Source organism: Lissotriton helveticus, chromosome 7 (genome assembly GCF_964261635.1).
Source record: "Lissotriton helveticus chromosome 7, aLisHel1.1, whole genome shotgun sequence".
NCBI classification, from domain to species: domain Eukaryota; kingdom Metazoa; phylum Chordata; class Amphibia; order Caudata; family Salamandridae; genus Lissotriton; species Lissotriton helveticus.
The window spans coordinates 1,538,868,006-1,538,889,594 of record NC_136068.1 but is presented as its reverse complement, the minus strand read 5'-3'; the positions used below and the strand labels follow the sequence as shown (position 1 = coordinate 1,538,889,594).

Genomic DNA, 21,589 nt, shown 5'->3' with positions numbered 1-21,589 from the left:
TCAGTCAGCGGGTCATTGACTTATGAGGAGAGGACGTTGCGGTTGTTTTGGATTCGGAGCCAATGCAGGGGAAGGGTTGTTAGGCATTATGCACCGGAGATCCCTCTGGGTATGTGTACAGCTCTGCTGCATGGGGGGGATTGGTCAGTGCTGTTGACGTGGGAGGATCAGGGGATAAAGGGTGAGGGGGTATCTATATGAGGAGGGGGTCCTATTGCCTTATTAGACATTGCAAGACAGATACGGCCTTCCCAGGGGCGACTTCTTGTTGCATACAGACCTTGTGGCAGCAATACAGCGCCACCGGGGAGGGGGTTATCGGAGCCGCAGAAGTCATTGGCTTGTCAATATGTAGTGATGGCAGCGGGAACCTACAAAGCCATAACGTGTTTATACAGGCGCATGGTGACTGAAGGGTTGCAACCACTGAGCCAGTTGCAAAGAAAATGGGAGGCAGACCTGGGCAGAGAGATCCCTGATACAACGAGGCCCAGGATAGTAGAGAGAGCATGGAAGAGCACGCAATATGCCAGGTTCCAGCTTATCCACTTTTATGTGCTGCATAGGGCATATTTGACCCCGGCCCGAATAAACAAGTATTTTAATGTAAATACAGCCAGGTGTCCTCTCTGTCAATCGGAAGAGACGGATTTTATACACATGGTATGGAGTTGCCCGTAACTGGTAACATATTGGGAGGAAGTAGTGGAGGTCCTATGCGAGGCAATGGACTGGCAGATTGAACCGGATGTGGGTGTGTGCCTATTGCACTGGTTTCCTCACACAGCCAAGACACAAATTACAAGTAAGTTCCTAGACCTGGGGCTGCTCTTAGCCAAACGGGAGTTGATGAGGCATTGGAAATCCAAGCAGGGACCACACACTGAGCACTGGAAGGTAGAATTAGTTCAATGGGTGGCCAGTGAGAGTATGGTGCAGTTCCAGCAGACTAGGAGAGACAATAATGAAAGGGCATTGGAGGCTGCTAAGGCATGGGAGACTATAGTAGTGACGTTGACGCTGCCTGGGTCAGGGTCGGATGGAGACACAACTGACACACCAACAGAAATATCCTAAGCCAAGGGATTCGGTGGGGCCACTAGCACAATCAGGGGACGCTGATATAGAACTAGGATTGGCCGGGGCAAGGATCACCAGGGCAGATGCAGGAAAGAGGCACATCCCATGGCACTGTTACGTATTCTAGCTAGCTTGTTCTGATAAACTGTGACGATGAAAGGCACACCTGTGGAATGGGCGGGGGGAACCATAGGGGTGGGGTTACTAGTTAGACGGGCAGATGTCTGCAGTCCTAGGCTACTGGCACAGGCGTTGGAACTGAGTTAATCCTACATGCCATGGACATATAATGGGATTGGATGAATAAATAGGTAATGTTGGTACAAGCTTTGTAACATGAAAATGAACAGATGGTACAGTCACAGAATGAGATTAACACTAAGGATTGTGGCAGTGAACATTGATGGGCAACAACTGCCAATGTTTGTATGTGGAAAGAGCTAATCAAAATATTTAAAAAAATAAAATAAAAGGAATCACAGCCTTGTTAGCATGTTTTCCGCGTCTCTCCGTTTGATCTCCTTCCCTCCCCCTCCTTCTTGATGCTAACTGCTGTAACTATGTATCCTGTAACTCCCTGTTTCAACTGATGTGGATACCTACAGCGGAGCCAGAACAACCTTGGCCGATGCCCGGTGGAGCTGTCCTATGCAGCTATAGAGGAGTCTGGCCCCTTGGCCGTCACCTACCCAGCCTGACATCTGACATTGTTTTACTCGTCTCCCTGTTCGGTCCCCTTCCTTCCCGCTCCTCCCTCCTCTGCGATTGTTTTGGATTCTAACTGATGTATCTATGTATCCTGTAACTCACTGATTCAACTGATGTAGATACCTACAGCGGAGCCTGAGCAACCTTGGCCGATGCCCGGTGGAGCTGTCCTATGCAGCTTTAGAGGAGACTGGCCCCTTGGCTGTCACCTACCCAGCCTGACATCTGACATTGTTTTACTCGTCTCCCTGTTCGGTCCCCTTCCCTCCCCCTCCTCCCTCCTCTGCGATTGTTTGGATTATAACTGATGTATTTATGTATCCTGCAACTCACCAATTCAACTGATGTAGATACCTACTGCGGAGCCTGAGCAACCTTGGCCGATGCCCGGTGGAGCTGTTCTTGGCCGTCACCTACCCAGACAGTCATCTGGCATTGTCTTCCTCATCTCCCCGTTTGTGTCTCCTTCCCTCTCCCACAACCTCCCTCTGTTTCTTTGATTCAAACTGTTGTAACTTTGTAACCGGTAACTCGCTGATCAAACTGATATAACTATAACTGCTGTTCTAGGCAGCTATAGAGGAGTCAGGCCCCTTGGCCGTCACCTACCCAGCCATTCATCTGGCATTGTCTTCCTCATCTCCTCGTTTGTGTCTCCTTCCCTCCCCCACCCCCTCCCTCTGTTTCTTTGATTCAAACTGTTGTAACTCGCTGATTTTCATGTAAAGCGCTCTGATACCTCCCGGTCTAGCCAGCGTTACATAAAACTTTGCAAATAAATAAATAAAATAAATAAATAAAATGGTGTATCTGAAAGAAATACTTGGTTCATAGATTCCTTACCTTAGAATTCCCCCCCCCGGCGTAAGACACGATCCGGAAAGTTTTTGTCAGCAGTACCCCTGCACATCGGAAGGTGGCGTTGGTCAACTTCGTGGTCGCCGGACTGAGGTCGCGGTAGCTACATAGACGCGGCCATCGTGCGCTGCCGTCAGTTCTTTCTTTTTCCGCGAAAACAATTGCAGATCCGGAGAGAGAGGTACCCCCAGTAATTTTTTGACTGAGCTTTTTCCTCGACTTTTGTTGACCTCATTGTTTTCTGAGTCTTCCGACTCCTGGTGCATGTGGGGTGCCCGGCTTTAAGGTTAGTGGTTCCTGTCACCGGCTGATGTCGGTGACAGATCCGCACAGCGGGTGCCTCTACTGCCTAGAGCGCGACCACGACCACAAGTCGTGCTCTGACTTCCGGACCATGGTCCGAAGTCTTTGTGGGAGCTGTCCGGAAAGCAACTCAAGGCCCGGTAGTCGGCCCCGCATCGTTCGAGATCCCAGTCACGGAGAAGGTCAAGGGACCGGTCACGGAGCCAACACTATTCTTCTTCTAAGTCTTCGCACTCGGGGTCAGGTAAGTCGAAGCACAAAAAGAAGTCGAAGAAGCATCGTCGCTCTTCGACTTCTACCTGTCCGTCGGCCGACGTGACAAGGGATTTCGGATGGTGTCCCTCCGGGTTTCCCCCCTTCCCGGGACCGGTAGCGACCAGATCTCAGAGGGCACTGCACACCAATTGCAGTGTCGCTTACGAACCACGATTGGGTTGAAGGCAGACCCCTCTCCCTTCCCCAAGTTCACAGTGTTGACCGAAGCATCACTTCTGGGATGGGGCGGCCACATGGGGGAGGCAGAGATCAGAGGCCTCTGGTCTCCACATCAACCATGTGGAGCTTTGGGCGATTCATCTTGCACTCAAGTCATTCCTTCCCTCTGTTCGGGGAAGAGTAGTGCAGGTGTTCATGGACAACATCACTGCCATGTGGTATTGTAACAAACAAGGCGGGCACGATCATGGACCCCATGATAGGAGGCCCTCGGCCCTCTGCCTCTGGACATGGCTGGGGCATCAGGGCATATCCCTGGTGGCTCAACACCTGGCAGGTTCTCTGAATGCCAGGGCAGATGAACTCAACCGCAGGTGCATGATGGATTACGAATGTTATCTTCACTCGGAGGTGGTGCAAGGTCTCTTTCAGCAGTGGGTAGAGCAATGGTTAGATCTATTTGCCACTGAAGAGAACGTGCAATGTCAGCAGTTCTGAGCACTGGAATTTCCAAGGCCGCACTCGCTAGGCGACGCTTTTCATTGCGAGTGGAGTTGCGGTCTTCTATACCCTTTTCCACCTATACCACTTCTGCCCAGAGTGCTGAAGAAGATCAAGTGTGACTGGGCCCAAGTCATTCTTGTGGCTCCGGATTGGGCGAGAAAAGTCCGGCATACTGAGCGGCTCAACATGGTCATCAATCCTCTGACTCCCTCTTCGTGAGGATCTTCTGTCGCAGCAGCAGGGGACGGTCCTCCACCCGAACCTGCCCAGCCCCCACCTCCTTGCGTGGAGATTGAGCGCCGGTAGTTCACGTCTTTTGACCTGCTTCCCGAAGTCTGCAATGTTATCTTGGCAGCCAGCCGTCCCTCCACTAAGACAGTATACACCTGCCAATGGAATACATTTGTAGCATGGTGCACAGCAAAGCTCCTCTTTCCGCCCCTCTTTCTGAGGTCTTCTTGTTCCTCCTTTATTTGGGCCAGCAGGACTCTGCTTTGGGCACTCTTGGGCTACCTTTCAGCCATTTCAGCCTGTCTTCGGCTTCCTGGTCAGCCTTCTCTTTTCAAGTCCCCTGTTGTAAATAGATTCCTTAAGGGCATTACTCCTCTTTTTCCTCCTGTTCCCTTTGTAATGCCCAAGTGGGACATGAACTTGGTTCTTACATTTCTTATGTGTGCTCCCTTTGAGCCACTACATAACTGTCCTTTCAGGCTTCTCACTTTGAAAACTGCTTTTCTAGTGGCCATCACCTCTGCACGCAGGGTGAGTGAGCTACAAGCTCTTTCTTCCAAGCCTCCCTTTCTGCCCTTTCTGGCTGTCCATCTGGACAAGGTCCTCCTACGAACTAGACCGCACTTTCTTCCAAAGGTGGTTCACTAAACACTACTGCCTGAACAGTCAAGTCCGGAGAGACGGCTTCTTTGGCCGTTCTGTTCTCCGGGACTTTCTGGTGTGAACTTAGTACGCAGACCCACCACTGGGGTAGGTATTGCTTGGGTATCTATTCTAAGATAAGGAATCTATAACTAACTGTTTCTTTCAAATGAACAAGTTACTTACTTTCAACTTACTTTAAGTATCGATATATCTGTAAGAAACATAAGTTAGTTATAGATTCCTTACCACCCCACCCATCCTCCCCGTTCTGCAACCAGACTTCTAGGGTTAAGGACATCCTTTCAGGGCCCTAGTTTTGTGCACCAGTTGTCAGTGTCTTGCATGGCTCTGCGCTCCTGGCGTGGAAAGTCGTGTACCGAACTGACGTCAGCATGCAATGGCGGCGTCTATGTAGCTACTGCGATGTCATCCCGGCGACCACGACGCAGACGACGAACGCTGAATCGACCAACACCACCTTCCGACACGCAGGGGTACTGCTGACGAAAAAACTTTCCGGATCCAGTCTGACGCCTGGGGGTAATTCAAAGGTAAGATAACTAACATATGTTTCTTACAGATGTATCGTTACCGAAGGTAAGTAACTTGTTCATTGTGACTTGTATCACAAATTACACACATTAAATATAGTTATGCCAATGCAGTCACTTTTAAAAGATATTAAATGTATAAACCATCATGGCGAAAATTACAATATAACATATCATACGTCACTCATCATACATAGCATAAAGGTAGAAAGCATCGCTTATGAACAATTTAATACCGAATTGAAAAATAACACCATCAAGAGTAATTCACCAGTGTATGTAATCCAGGCTATATTATCCAAGTTTGAAGAATTCCCAGATTCATTTACTACTGCAGTAGTGAGAGAGACATAAAAAACGACGCTAATGTAGTGATGAGCCGTTGACTTTAGTAGAAAAGTCAAACATTTTCATAAACCATAATCGTGGCAAGGGAATCTGGATCGGTTTAGAATTCACAATAAAGAAATCTGCAGCAAAGGGTTGGAGAGGAGATATAAACAAGAGTAGAAATTTGCTCATGTGTCTCTATGTATAAACATAAGTAATAGTTTAACCCATGTAAGAGTTGGTGAAGATGACAATATTTCTATTTGTTTCTCTCAACCCTTTTTAGGACTGGATAGATGTTAAAAAAACTATGAGCGATTTTTGCCAGTGACTTAGCTGGACACCAAATTTCTGCTGCATCTTCTAGCCACCGCCAAGCTGGGCAGCACTACAATTATCCCAAGGGGCCCCCTTGCTATGGGGGTGGCCCGTGCGATTCGACGTTTCAGTACCAGTAATGAAATTCCTGACCAGCTGCGAGAGGAGGAAGAATCAGAGTTGACCCAGACGATGAAGCCGACAGCCTACCACAATGGCAAGGCGCACTCAAAGCCAAGCCGCCAACACAGTCGCTTTGTGAAGAAAGATGGGCACTGCAATGTCCATTTCATTAACTTGAGTGAAAAGAGCCAGCGCTACCTGACGGACCTGTTCACCACCTGTGTGGATATTCGTTGGAGGTGGATGTTCCTCATCTTCTCGCTGACCTTCATCGTCTCTTGGCTAATCTTTGGTTTATCCTTCTGGCTTATTGCTTCCTTGCATGGTGACCTGGCCCCACCTCCAGACGCATCATCTGAGGACAGCCCTCCTACGCCATGCTTTTTCCAAGTAACAAGTTTCATGGCTGCTTTCCTCTTTTCCTTGGAAACACAGACATCCATTGGTTATGGTTTTCGGGGCGTAACCGAGGAATGCCCCTTAGCTGTGCTGACTGTGGTGCTGCAGTGCATTGTAGGGTGCATTATTGATGCCTTCATTATAGGAGCCATAATGGCCAAGATTGCCAAGCCCAAGAAGCGAAATGAAACTCTGGTCTTCACCGAAAATGCAGTGATCGCCATGAGGGATGGAAAGCTCTGCCTCATGTGGCGTGTGGCCAATCTCCGAAAGAGCCACTTGGTTGAGGCCCATGTCCGTGCTCAGTTGCTCCAGGTAACTACTTATCTCATTTAGTGTGTGTGAGCTTCAGTAGGCAAAACCACATCTGATATGCCAAGTGTGTTGAAGAGGGAGTTCTAGCGAAGTTTAATTTCAATGAAAATAGCTAATCAACAATATTCTGTATGTGTTATAGTCATTTGGTCTAACCTATATTATTGTTTCATCAAATATTAAAGAGAACAACATTTAACCACGTATTTACATGTACAGTTAGCCTTGTACATCAAGGTTTCCGAAGTTCAAAAACATCCTTTTACATTATTCCCAACCTGCCGCATGGCCACTTGGAAGGTAATGTTCCATACATTGACTTGCTCTTCTTTAAATAAATGTTACATACTTTTCAGCCACCGCCGAAGGGAGAACTGCATGCTTATTTTATTAAATGTATTTAAGTCTCTTTCATCATGATGGTTGGGGCTATTATGGATGGTAAAGAGAATTTCATTGTTGAAATGGACAGACTTGTGTATAACCTTTAACTGCCTTGTCTCTTTTGTTTGCTCTTGATTTTCAGTCTGATACTAGCCTCTGGTACGTTTTCGGGCCTGCTCCTGCCTGGGCTACCTGTCCCATAGCTAAGAACTGGTCCAGAGGAAATGTTCAGCTAGGAAAAATTACACTGCTCGTCCCTCTGGAGCCTTTCCCACTGCCTCCCGCCCTCCTCCTCAGATGTACAACTTGAGCATCATTCTAAAGAGTGTCAGATGAAGGGCAATTTACTATAACGACCTAACAAGCCATTTTTGGGCCTGTTAAGCTCTTGGGACGAAAATTCTAGTACATTACACCCAGACTTCATCAAACAGATAACTTTACAACCACTAGATTCCCTTCATTAGCCAGAGTAATTGACATGTAGGCCATAAAAGTCTTCTACAAGCAGAAATTCTCCCCTTTTCTTTTTTGTTTTTTGTTTAAACTCTCCCCTTTTCTTATTCAGCAAACTTTTCCTTAAACCATGATTACACCCACCACCTATTCCCTATGTAGCCCCTCTATACTTATTAACTGGTAGAACCTGGTATCAAACTTCTTCACCTTACTGCATTTCTTATCCCACCTTACTACCTCCCCTGCTGTCACTGCTCCTTCTGCACTCAATACCCCCATGCACCTAAAAACTGTTTAAACATCCATTCACAACCTCACCTTGCTACGGGACACCCGCCCTCACATCTCCACACTCTTACCTTTACAGCCACATCAGACATCAGTTCCACTCTTCCCATCTCTAACATACGCTTCTAGCCCATTACTTCCAAAGGGTAAGGAATCTCCTGCATCTTCCAACCTTTAAAGTAGAGCCTAACCAGAAACTCCACCCCAATTTCCCACGGTTGTATCACGTTACATTGCCTCCGTTGTAATGCATGCCTTTACAACGCATGCATTACAACACAAATGCCATTACAATGCAAAACTTTACCACGCATATTTTTTCAACGATTATGCCTTTACCGCGCATGCCTTTATAGCATTGTAAAAGCATGTATGATAAAAGCATATGCGTGGTAAAGGTTTCCCTGACCCCTACGTTAAACCCCAATTCCAGTCCCTGGCGCACCCCACCCCGGCACCCAACCCTTCTTATAAAAATACCCTCCCCCTGCCCTAAATCCCTGAAACCGTACCCCGACTCCCCAAGACACCCAGCCCTTCCCCTGCTCGAAACCCTAAAATACTACCCCTATGCGACCCCCCTTGCCCCCAGCCCTTTCCCAACCCTAAACCCTAAAACACTACCCCTGCACGACCCTCCTTGCCCCCAGCCCTTTCCCTACCCTAAACCTTAGAACACTACCCCTGCACAACCTACCCTGCCCTGCCCCCAGTCCCTAAAATGGTAGCACCCAGGCCCAATCCCACTTACCTCTCTCCTCGTGTTTCATGCCGGAAACTTGTCTGAGGGGCAGCGGTGCACGTCGTTGTGAGGAAGCAATAGTCTCTCCGTTTCCTCTAACGACGTGGACTGCCTACCAACACAGCTGTTTCCGCACATATAGTTGCCAACTGTCCCGTTTATTTTTGTACTACACATATGCCTTTTACCCCTTCGCTGCGGCGGCAATTCCGCCGCAGCGCTAGGGGGGGAGGGAGGGCCGCGCGGCGCTCCCATGCTGGTGACGGAACCGCTCCGTCACGAGCCTCGGGCGCGCTGTGCTGATGACGGAGCGGTTCCGTCACGGCCCCGCCCGCTCAACAGAACGTCCAGCGCAGGCGCGGAATCAGCGCCGCGCAGGCGCGGAATCAGCGCCGCGCAGTCGCGGAATCAGCGCCGCGCAGGCGTGGCGAGCGGGCCGTGCCGGAACCGCTCGGTCATCAGCACAGCGCGTCCGAGGCTGGTGACGGAGCCGTTCCGTCATCAGCATGGGGGGGGTTAACATACATACCTTTACAACAAACTTCGTTGTAAAGCCATGCGTGGTAAAAGCTTATGCATAGTAAACAAAATGGGTACCAAAGTCTACGCATTGTAATGCCGCCTGCATTGTAACGCCTGCTTTGTTATGGCATGCGTGGAAACTGCCGAGTTGTAATGGCTGTTTCCCTTTCCCACACGTCTCAGCTTCACCATAACAAATCACAAATCACAATTACATACACCCATAATGCAAAATATTATTCAATGCAGAGCGACTTTAACTAAATAACCAAAAACAGTACAAAAACTGACTATTTTAAATTTCTAGTCTCTTTGAGTAAGAAGGTGACTCCGCAGAATGCAGTACATCCCTTGTCACAACATCATTAACTCTAACATACGCCAACCCCCTCAACACAGTGATTATCTCACTGAACAGCGCATCAGAACTGCATTCAACGTCCCTTATTTGCTAACCTCTCCCCCCATCAAAACATCGTCCTCACATTTCCTGGCTATTGATCAATGCACATTAAAAGTGTAAGATCAAACTAAACACCTTGTATCCAGACCTATTTTTCATGACTTAAGTATGGCGTGGCAATGACATAGCACTAATTCTGTAAGAGGCAATCGCATGATATTGAAGCCTTACACAGAATCTCCCAGGAAAAAATGAAGGTTTACCAATAATATTCGAGGAATACATTTTTGACACCACAAATGAAGAAATGCAAGTACCATGCTGTGAGTAATTACTAATATGTTACAACTCTACCCTACCTTCACCTGCACATTCCTTCCACTGTACAGATCTCTACCAAATCAACAAAGCCTTCACAAATGGTCTCCTTGATGCCATATCAGGCATAATTATAGAATATCCTAACATCTGCATCTTAAGTGACTTGAACATTTGGGGCCTCATTTATGGAAAGTGATGCATCGCTGTGTGAAAACAGCGATGCGTCACTTTTCAGTGCGCCCTCCTTGCAACATGCTGGATGCGTCATACTTACATTATGATGCATTATGTCGCAAGGAGTTACAAATAGGTCAGTATTTCTGACGTATCTGTAAGAGCAAAAATGACGCATTGCTGGAGTGTGTTACAAAAGTGACGCAACTCCATCAATGGGTCATTTTCACATGGGCAAGTCCCATTTCAAATGTTCCTGCGCCAGTTTTACGCTTGCTGTGAGGCAAGCATAAGATATTGACGCATTTGTGTCCTAGAAGTGACGCAGTGAAATCTCATAGATTTCACCGCGTCACTTCTACGAGGCTTACTTGCGTCAGAAAGCCCACCCTTCATACATTATACCTCTCGCAGGTATAATGTGGCGCAGAGGTTTACAAAGTGACGCATCTACCTAGATGTGCCACTTTGTAAATATGACGTAACATGGTGCATTGCTTATGCTGCTGGTGCGTCACCAAAAGTGACGCACCGGCAGCGCAAAAGTGACACACGGGCTCATAAATAAGCCCCTATGTGTGCAGAGCAGATAACACCTATAGAAAATTGTACAACTGGATGAAAAAACACATTCAGCAAAATATTGTCACTGAAAAATTCTTCATGGGCAAAAAAGAAACAGAAGACACCACTGTGAGTGATGAAATAAAAAAAGATAAAAAAACAACGGTCCCCTCCAACGCCAAACGTACAAATCAAAAAGGCCACTAGACTAGTATGCTTCCATAGGCTCAACATGATTTATAAATCTACCATGCAAAAGAATGAGCTCACTACTTAAACAGAAATTCAAAATGCCACGTGCCCCACTAAGAAACTTCACAAAATGCTTTCAGAATTTTAACAGCCCAGGCTATATGTAAAATCTTCAACAGAAGATGTCTCTGGCCTAATGGCAAACCACTTCATCAACAGAGCTAAAAAAAAAAGAGATCCCCACCTACTAAACAAAACAACTAAAAACTAAAACAAACCTACTACTCCAAAGAGAAAATCACCAGATCTAACCCCCTTTGAACATCTGTCCCTCCCTTGTGTAGTTTCAAGCCACGGTGAAAAACAGCAGGTAATCTAACTTGCCATGGGACCTATTGCCCCAAAAACATAAAAAACATACTATCAACTGCAGCTTCCAAGACTTTCCAAGGCGCTTAGAAACAAGCAACTGTCCTCCAATTGTTGAAGAAACCCTCTGCGGACCCGTAAGCGCTCACCAACTATAGACCAATCTCTCTATCACCATTCCCAGCCAATGTCTTAGAGAAAATCATCAACAGTGGCCTCTTGGAATACCTCAACAACTACCAACTCCTTGACGACACACAGCCTGGCTTCTGACCCAACCACAGCATAGGAACTGACGCATTACTGCCACAGATGACATGAGCATGACTCTCAACAGAGACAAGGCTGCTCTCATACTCCTGGACCTCTACGTAGCATCTGACACAGTCTCCCACCACATCCAACACCTACATGACATCGTAATCCAAAGACATGCACTCCAAAGCATCTGCTCCTTCCTGACTGATTGGCCCCAGTCAGTCAGCCTGGCACCGTACACTTCAGGTGCCCGCGACGTCATCTGTGGATTTTCTTAAGGATCCTCCAAATTATGGACCCTGTTCAATGCATACATTATCCCTCTCACCAGCATCATTCGCTTTCACAATATCAACATCTTCTCCTATGCCAATGATAAGCAACTCATTCTCATCCTCACAGACAAGATGCCTAGTATCCGGATCAAGTTCAATGCCAGCATGACTGAAATCGCCCACTGGATGAAAACCAACTGTCTAAAGCTGAACACCAACAAGACCAGAATCATAACTTTGGGTAGAGCAGTTCACCATGGGACTCCACCTGGTGGCCAACACAGCTGAGACTTTTACCCACCCCTACCACCATGTCAAGAACCTTGGGGTCGTCATCAACAGTACACTCAACATGGCTGCACAAGTTAACACTGTCGCTGCCTCATGATTACATACCCGAAGATGCTGAGGAAAATTTTCAATTGACTCCCAATCAGCACCCAGAAAACCATCACACACACCCTGCTCACAAGCAAGCTGGACGACTGGAACACCATCTATTCTGGGATCAACAAAAAACTCACCAGAAGGCTGCAGACCATTCAGAACTCAGCAGCCAGAATCACTTTCAACCTCCCATGCAACACTTACATCACAACACACCTGAAGGAGCGCCGCTGGCTCCATATACACAAACATGCACAGTTTAAACTCCTCACCCACCATTTCAAGGCACTACATACCACTGGATCAGCATACCTCAACAATCACATTGCTTTCACAAATCTTACAGACACCTCAGCGCATCTGGACTCCTATTTGATACATTCCACACATATGGAAAACCAGATCCAGTGGTCGAGCCTTCTCCTACATCGCTCCTAAAGTGTTGAACGACCGGCTACTACACATTAGAGCCTCCACCATACTTCTTGAATTTCACAAGAAACTGAAGACCTGACTATGCCCTACATTTGGCTAGACTCACACATGCTCAGCACTAGGATACTATGTTGGGTGATAGGGTGCTCTACAAAACTGAATAACAACATAGAACTCTGTGCATTTTACCCCTGCTAACCACTAATAAAGTGACTGCGTTGTACCGTTGAACATTGTTGAATTGGTGTACGCTAATTGGCATATTCCACTTACCAATAATTCCCTAATAATATTTTACAAGGTGCACCTAGGGTATGTAAGTGAATGGGCATTAGTGGCCACTATAATTGGCACCACAATGGCTTCAGGACTACTACTGTAGCCTGAGTGAAGCAGTTTTTTAAATGGAATTCGACCCGTCAAAATAATCACTTTTAACAGGTTTAAACCTTCCTTTTAAATATTAATAAGTCACCCCTATGTAGGCCGTATAGCCCATAAGGCAGGGTGCCTAGTATTTAACAGTAGGGCATGTAGAAATGTAAACATGTCCTTACAGTGACTGTCACCCAAAAGATATCTTGCTAAGTAAAGCTACTAGAAATCTCATATTGACCAAAAGGTATGTTTGCAAAGTTAGCTTTTCCCTGCCTAAAGCCTCTGGGGGCTAATTTACATTACCCTTCAGCTTCAGCCCTCTGAGTGCTCAAGCCCTGAATGAGGTGTGAAAACTGCTCTCAAAGCAGAGCAAAGCCCTGGGGTGTGGATAGGTGTTTTTGTTTCTCTGGCAAGTTGCCAATCTGAACAGTGGCTAGGAGGCCTTTCCTGTCACAAGCAAATATCAGATGACTGGACAGGACCCTTCCTTTGTCCCCTCAGTCAGGCAGACAGCAATAACAGTAGGGAGAGAGCTGCCATCAGCACTGGTTTGAAGTGACAACAGAGGAGGAGTTGCTCATTACCTTGGCCACATGTTTGGGGTGGGTGCACAGACTCTCTGTTTAACCACCTTGAAATTAGGCAGAGGAGCACTTTGGGATTTTTGCAGTAGGGCACATACGAAATGCTGCAAAGGTGGGCAGGGTAACCTCTGGGAACTTTTATCCCATTGGTTTGGGAGGAGCCACAAGCTGGTGCAGATATAAGTGTGACATCCCCAGATCCTCAGCACACTATTGTACTTGAGGAATCAGAACAGGACTGAACCTGCTGTCTGAGTTCTGCGAAAAGCCCTGAAGGACTGGACCTGCCCTCTCCTGTACCCAGGAAAAAGAAGTAGACTCCAAGGGTCATTTAGCTGACCTGCTGTTCAAGCTACAGGGACACAACAAAGTACAATAGGCTTTTCCAGAAGATTTCCAGCCGACCAATTCCAACTGGAACTGCCCTGGACCCTGCCGGTGGCCTCTACTGGAGTCCTGATCCCCAAGTGATGTTCCTGAGGTCCAGAAACCCTTGGTTGGGCCTGGCTGGACTTTGCCTACCACCCCAGAAAACCTAGGACTTTCAAAACTTTTTGGCTTCAAAGACTTCCGGAGGACAAACCTGCCAAGCTCATCCGGTGTGTTGCCACTGGGCTAAAGATTCAGGCTTCTCCTGCTCAGAGCTTCCCCACACTGAAGTATATACAAAAGTGATTGATGGGATGCTTGAATTAATCTGAGCCACAGCTAATTATTTGGGTAAAATCAGGGTCAAATTCTATAATATACAAGGAAAGCCTTCACGCCTAGCCTCTAAAATGAATCAGCACATGTTCTAAAATTGAATAAGTGTGGGAAAGCTCAGGAAGACTCTGTTACAATATTTGATGTTATATTTAATCAATACACATTGTCATGATTTATTTATCTTCTCACAAAATAGGGGAAACATTTCGCTGAGCTGTCTTCCACATTATGTATCATAAAGTAGCAGGTATCTTGAATTGTGCACACAATGTTAAAAAAGGACCATGTCATTTCATACACACACATAAACGTGTATCACCCACTCATTCATACAACTGATTTTTCACAAATATATCTACATATAAAAAACCTTTGATCCACATATAAAGCATCCACATTCAATAACCTTTGTTATTTCTTACTGTGGCTGATAGTGGTGCCCACTTGCCGGTCCCCTGACCCACTTCACTTTACATCTTAAGGGTTCTCACTACATTGGTCTTACTGAGGATAAAAATGACTTCCAACATGAGAAGCTAATTATCATTTTTATTCACACAATTCTTTTTGCTGTATGAATTGAAATGCATTCACATTGTCATCGTTACAAATCCATTACTATGGCAATGTTCAATCTTTTTCAATGAAGTTCATCATACTCAATGCATTTTGACTGCAGTTGAGCCGTCAGCGGTTTGATTACTTTACGGACTGCATGGCATCAACACAGTTTGGCACTGTAATATACACAGCAACTTACTAGGGTTATACACGGACACCCCTGATGAAGAATCAAAGGGCCTGAAATGTAAAGGACCTGGCGGTAAAGAAACAGTAAAAAATGATTACTTGCCCACCTATCCAAATTTGGTGGGCAGACATGTAGCCATTTCTCAGACAGCCCTTATACCCCAGAGCCGCCAGAGGGAATTAATCACGGCGGAGACAGAGTAGGTCTTAGGTCCGCCCGCATGTAAATGCAGCAGGCAGACCACTATATAGGTGGGGAGGGAACTCGTCGCCATTGCAATGGACTACCCTCTCCACCAATATATAAGTCATGCTCTAAGTCACTAATACTGTGCTCCCAGCAGGAGGATGCTACCCATTCACAAAGCTCATCAGCACCTTCCCTGTTGTACTAAGTGCTAAATAAATACTTATATCGTACCATCATTCTTGCATGTCCCATAGACATTTGGAAGACCTTTACGTAGGTCCTGCATATATGGGCAGCTACTCATACAATTATGAGTAAGGATAATAACCATTCAGGTACACTACACACGTTTTGAAGCATGAGGAAAATACTTCATGACTATTTGGAAGCTTGTCTGCTCTCATAGGAAGAAAACCTACTTACAGTCCTTGTTCCTCATCATAGAAATCTACATTCATGTAATAATCTCTGGAGCCAGTATTGATCTCTTTCACAGATTCACATGTTTTAATCTTCCAAGTTGTAAAGGGCGGCGGTGATTGTGATCAGCAGTGGCAGCCAAAGTCTCATACAGTATATCTTAAACAGGTGACATTGTAAGACAATTCACATTGTTTTAGAAAGAACTGATCTGTAGCCAATCAGAGAACAGCTCTCACATCATCCCTTGCCACTAGCATACTCCAGATTTTCTAAGCACATGTGTAATGTATACATATATAAACACAAGGTATCCAATGAGGTAGGCCACCTGAATTCCAGAATGCCAGAATTTCCAGAATTGAATCTTGCATAAATTCACATGGTTGAATCTGAATACTAAGCAGTATAGAACTAATTTGTGGAGGCGGGAAAACATTTCAAACATTATTTATAGAAAACCTTCAATATATATATATCAAACTATACACTATCTCACCTTATGGAATAAATGCTGGAGTGCTGATTGAACTACAGCCATATCCTGAGTCTAAGTGGCCTCTAGACAGTAGTGTCTAGTAAATGGATGAAGGCTTGTCAATGTTGCAGCCCTATATATGTCAGGAAATGCAACACCAGAAAAAAGGGCGGTGGGGATTGCCATGCTCCTTGTGGAATTAGGCTGTACCTTTGTAGTTAGCAGCCTTCCAGCTTTTACTTGACAAAACGCTATGGCTGCTAAAATCCATCTGGTTATAATGCCTCTTGTTAATGCTTGCCCCTTTCATGGAGTTCTTGGAGTTGCAAATGTCAACAGAAGTTGATCGGATGTTCGGAAGGAGTTATTCCTTTCAATATAGAATTTAAGACATATTTTTACAATCAGAGAGTGAATTTTTGAAGTAAGTCTTTAGAATAATGGGTTCATTAAGGTAGAAGTCAGTTGGAACCTTAGAAATGAAATGAGGATTAGTCCTTGAAATTGTAAATCTGGACTCTGAATCGTAAAGGCTTCTATTTCAGAAATTCTTCAGGCTGACGTGAGGACCAATAAAAGAGCAATTTTTAATAATACATACTTTAGTGCAGACTTGTGGGTTGGTTGTTCAACAGGCCCACACAATCCTGGGTTAAAACAATGTTTAACTGCCAAGAAATTGACGGTTTCTCAATTGGAGGGTAAGCTCTAAAAAGCCCTAGTAGGAAATCCTTTATCAGTCTGCTTGGCCAGAAAGAATTATGCTTCCAAGATCTTCTGAATCTGCAAATTGGTGTGAGGTGAACTTTTATTGAATTATGCAAAGGCCCTGATTGTGCTAGGTTCAGGAGGTAAGGTAATATCTGAGCCAGAGCAGAGGAAAAATTATGTGAGCCAGTTATGGAACACCAATTGCAAAATCAAGCCCATTTCATTTTATACATGTGTTGATTCAGCCCTTGCATTAGCGCTGCTGTTGAATATTCAACTGGTGGAACTCGTGTTCAGGAGCCAATCCACTAAATTAAACGATTCTGTTGATGGGTGAAGCACCTGTCCATTGTTCATTGTCAGCTAGCATTTCTGGGACTGGTTTGAGTGGAATGTGTGGTTGTTCGGACATGAAGAGCAGTTCTGAAAAACAAAACTATCTTGGCCGCGCAGGGGCCACTAGGATAATGCGACATGGTTCCCTTTTCATTTTGTTGTGTATCGGTGGAATTAGAAGCATAGGGGGAAAAGCATAAGAAAATATTCTCATCTATGCGAACTGGGAGGCATTTCCCCATGAGCACATGTGTGGAAGCCTGCTTGCGTTAAATCAACATTTCCGGTTGAGAGATGTAGCGAATACATTTAGTGCTGGTTCCCCTGGTGCGAAAGATTATGCTTCGGTACTTTTGAGGGGGCAGAGAAGGACTATTGAGTAAGAAATATCGAATTGCACAAAGATTGTGGTATAAGTTTCGTGGGTCAAGAATATGGACAGAAAAAATATTGTGGTCAAGAATATCGATTTTAGCGATGTAAAAAAATATCGTAGTGTTTAATATAGTTAGCAAAAATATAGATGTTAAAAATATCGATTTTTAATTAATGTAATGTATTTTAGTATATATTTATGTGTGTGATGCATGTATATTTTGTATAAGAATTGTTTTTATTATATGTGTTAAAATGTTAGTACTTATTACATTTTCTTTGTTTGAATTATGTGTTTTTAGTTCCGTAGCAGGTTGTGGGTTTATAGGGAAATAGGGTGGGAAGTAATTTAATTATATAAAATGTATTGATTATTTTTAGTAATTATAAGTTTTTTATTTGAATTTTGCGTTTTTAGTACCGCAGCGGGTTGTGGGTTTATAGGGGAATAGGGTGGGAAGTAATTTAATGATAGTACATTTTTTAAATAATTTTTATTTATTAATATTTATTGAATTGAGATGTTATAGTGTTAAATGTGTAAAGTAATTTTTTATTAATGATTTAATCATTAGTGGTAATTAATTTTAAATAATAATTGGCAATTAATGACATTAATTGTGTAATTAATTTTAGGTGTGTGTTGTGTTTATAGGTGAAAATGGTGTGAAGGGTGGGCAGTGATTTATTTTTAATTGATGAATTAATAATTAGTTGTTAATTAATTTTATTTCATTAATGTGCAATTAATCATGTTAATTGTGTAATTATTTTAGGTGTGTGTGTTGTGGTGTTCATAGGTGAACATGGTGGGAAGTAATTTATTTTTTGTTGATGAATTTATAATTAGCTGTTAATTAATTGTAATTAATGAATTGGCAATTGATTATGTTAACTGTGTAATTATTTTACGAGTGTGTTGTGGTGTTTATAGGTGAAAATGGTGGGAAGTAATTTATTTTTAATTGACAAATTAATAATTAGTTGTTAATTTGAATTAATTAATTAGAGTAGAGCGCTTGGCTGTAGTACCCCCGGGTAGTAACCACTGATCCATCGCGTAGCCCGGGTCATTTGCTTGCCTATACATACCCTGATTAATGACTGCCCAGTGTGCTGCCCAATAGTATTTCTTTAGGTCGGGGAGGCCAATACGACCATCGTACCAGGTAAGATTCAGTTTGGGCATTGCTATGCGGGGCTTCCGGCTCCAGAGCAAGCTTTGTAGCAGACTTTCAATTTCTTTAAAATAACTTGCTGGGACAAGATCTAGCGAATTCTGCAAACACGTAAAGAAACCGGGGTAGGGACATCAGGATGCTCTTCCCAACAGAGAAAGCGGAAGCGCCTTCCAGCGTTCCGAGTCACTGTTGAGTCTCCGTAGGGGTGGGAGCAGGTTGTGAACATATCTACTAGCGGGGTCAGTTGTAATGTAAATACCAAGGTATTTGAAGCCCTGCATGGTAATCTGTATCGGACAGTTTCTGGGTAAGCCAGTGAGTGGCCCCGAAGAACATATAGCATAGACTTAGCCCAGTTGATCGAGTATCCAGAGTACCTGCCAAAAACGGCAAAGATGTCTAATACCGCAATAAGGGAGGCTTTTAGAATGTAAAGGAACAGCGGTGTATCGTCTGCGTATAATGATATTATGTCCTCCCACGTGTCCGCCCATCTAAGTCCTTTTATCACCGGGTCTCTCTGCACCAGGACGCTAAAGGCTCCAGGGCCAGAGCGAACAGGAGAGGGGAGAGAGGGCATCCCTGTCGGGTTCCTCTGTTAAGACTGAAAACCTCAGATTTTTTATTATTTACAACAACTTGGGCTACAGGTTTCGAGTAAAGGAGCCGCATCCACTGAGTGAATCGGGGCCCAAACCCCATTTTCTCATGTACTGCAAAAAGGTATGGCCATTCGAGCATATTGAACGCCATAGTAGCATCTAACAATACCAGTATCGCCTCTTCCTGGATTGTTGTTGCCCTCCCCATTACCCCGTGGATTCTGCGTAAATTTAGAGCAGTGTTCCGCTGGGGCATGAAGCCGGATTGGTCTGGATGTATCAGATTGTGGATTACTTTGATCAATCGGGTGGCCAGGAGCTTTGCCAAAATCTTGGGTTCGCCTGGATGGAGTATGCCGAGAGAAGGTTGATCCGTGTTTGAGTCACGGTCCGTAAAGAATTGCGGAAGACTGCAAAAGTGAAAGAGGTGTCAGTTGACCTCTCCAGTGGGGCGTCAGTTGACAGACATTTAATCTCTGTCTGTAAGAGACGAGTTGGTGGATTCCCTGGGTGCTATTGTGTGCACCGTGACTAATGGGATAGTAGTTGTTTATTCACCCCGGTCCTGAGGAGGCCAAGATCCCTGGAGGCTGAAACGCGTCCAAGTCGACATGCCATTTCTGACAAGAGGAGTCTTATGATATTTGGTGTACCATATTTAATTTTGCGGTTTAACACAATCTTTGAACTAAGGTTCAGGACTTACTAGAACTGATTGTGTGGATACAGGACTTCCTCTTAGTGTACTCCCTAAGTTTATAGAGGGACACTTGATTGATTTAGTGTGATCTTCTGGGTGAAATAGGTCAACTTTGTACAAGAGTATTGTTTGTCCTTACATGTTATTTGTATATGATTGTAGTACAGAGATCTGTGTATATATGTGTATATTGTATGATTAATTAACAGTATTACATAAAAGCATTACTTTGCAGTACGGATTGGTATAAATAAAATTGGTAATCTTGATTATGACTAGGCATGTGATCACTGTGTAAAAAGAAAAAACGAATGACGAGAATTTTGTTCCTACTGCAGTGGAATTTATAGTCCCTTATCTTCTAAGGATTTCGAGATTGATCCCTCCCTCCCATTTTCTGTTTTTGCAGCTTTGTGTCCCTTACCCAGGTGTGGGAGGGTTATTTGGGTATACCCCTATTATTGTTGATTATAAAATCTTGTGTTCGGCGTTAAGCAAAGAGATCGGCCTATAAGAGGCACAATCTGTACGGGCCTTGCCTTCTTTATGAATCACTACTAAATTTGCTAGCCTTTGATCACGTGGCAATTCCCTTCGCTCTTTACTTTCCTTGAACATCCTACGCAAATGAGGAGCAAAAATGTCTGGCCGGAGTTTATATATAGTCAATCGGCAGACCATTGGGTCCTGACGCCTTCCCGGAGTTGAGGCTTCTAACCGCCTGCGTAATCTCGTCTGCTGTAAGCACGCCTTCCAAATACTCTAAATCAGGGGAGGTGAGCTTTGGTAGTGTGATGTCTAGTAGGAGATCCAGGGAGTCCTGTAATGTATACGAGTTTTGCGAAGAGTATACCTGTGCAAAATGGCAAGCGAATGTATTCGCAATGTCTTGGGGTTCAGTGAGTGTATTTCCCGACTTGTCTATGATCTCCGGCACTACTCTAATTGCGAGTTTTCTTTTATCTAGCCAAGCAATCAATTTCCCGGCTTTGTCCCCTAGATCGTATATTCTACCCAGCGTCTCTCTACCCAGTTCTTTGGCTTCATTCATTACCAGGGCTTTGTAGCTGGCCCTCTTCAATTGTAGGATGTGTAGTTTATCAGGGTTTGGTCCCTTAGCTTTTCCTCCTCCAGGCAGAAGATTTCCCCCTCCAATGCCTCCTCCTCCATGACCTTTTCTTTCCTCACCCCCGCTATTTGGGAGAATGATTGGCCCTGTATCACCATTTTAAATGCTTCCCACAGGGTCTGGTGGGAGCGTACAGCGTTTAGATCCCTTGATTACTTGAAAGTAATATTCTATTGAAGTTTGCAGTGCTTCTTGTACCGCTGGGTTTCGGAGGTGTCATGGATTTATGGGCGCTACTCTACCCACTCTACGCTGACCTATCACTAGCTGGGCCCACAGTGGAGAATGATCCGAAATACCCCGTGCCATGGGTCTGATTTCACGCATGCATGCCAGGTGTTCCGGGGGGACAAGTAAATAATCTATTCTAGATTGGCTGTTGTGAGCGCCCGAGTGGAATGTGAATTGGATTGTGTCTGGATGGTATGATCGCCATGGATCCTGCAACCCCAGAGCCGTCAAAAAGTCCAGGAG

General features: G+C 44.9%; 1 protein-coding gene across 1 annotated transcript in view; it reads left to right on the top strand.

Annotated features, from left to right (window-relative positions):
- KCNJ14 (potassium inwardly rectifying channel subfamily J member 14) overlaps positions 1-21,589 on the top strand; it is a 311,853-nt gene that overhangs the window by 266,238 nt on the left and 24,026 nt on the right. The window contains exon 3 of the mRNA XM_078654984.1: positions 5,932-6,800. Coding sequence (XP_078511110.1) covers positions 6,063-6,800 — 738 coding nt within the window. The 5' untranslated portion in view covers positions 5,932-6,062. The remainder of the gene's footprint in view (positions 1-5,931; positions 6,801-21,589) is intronic.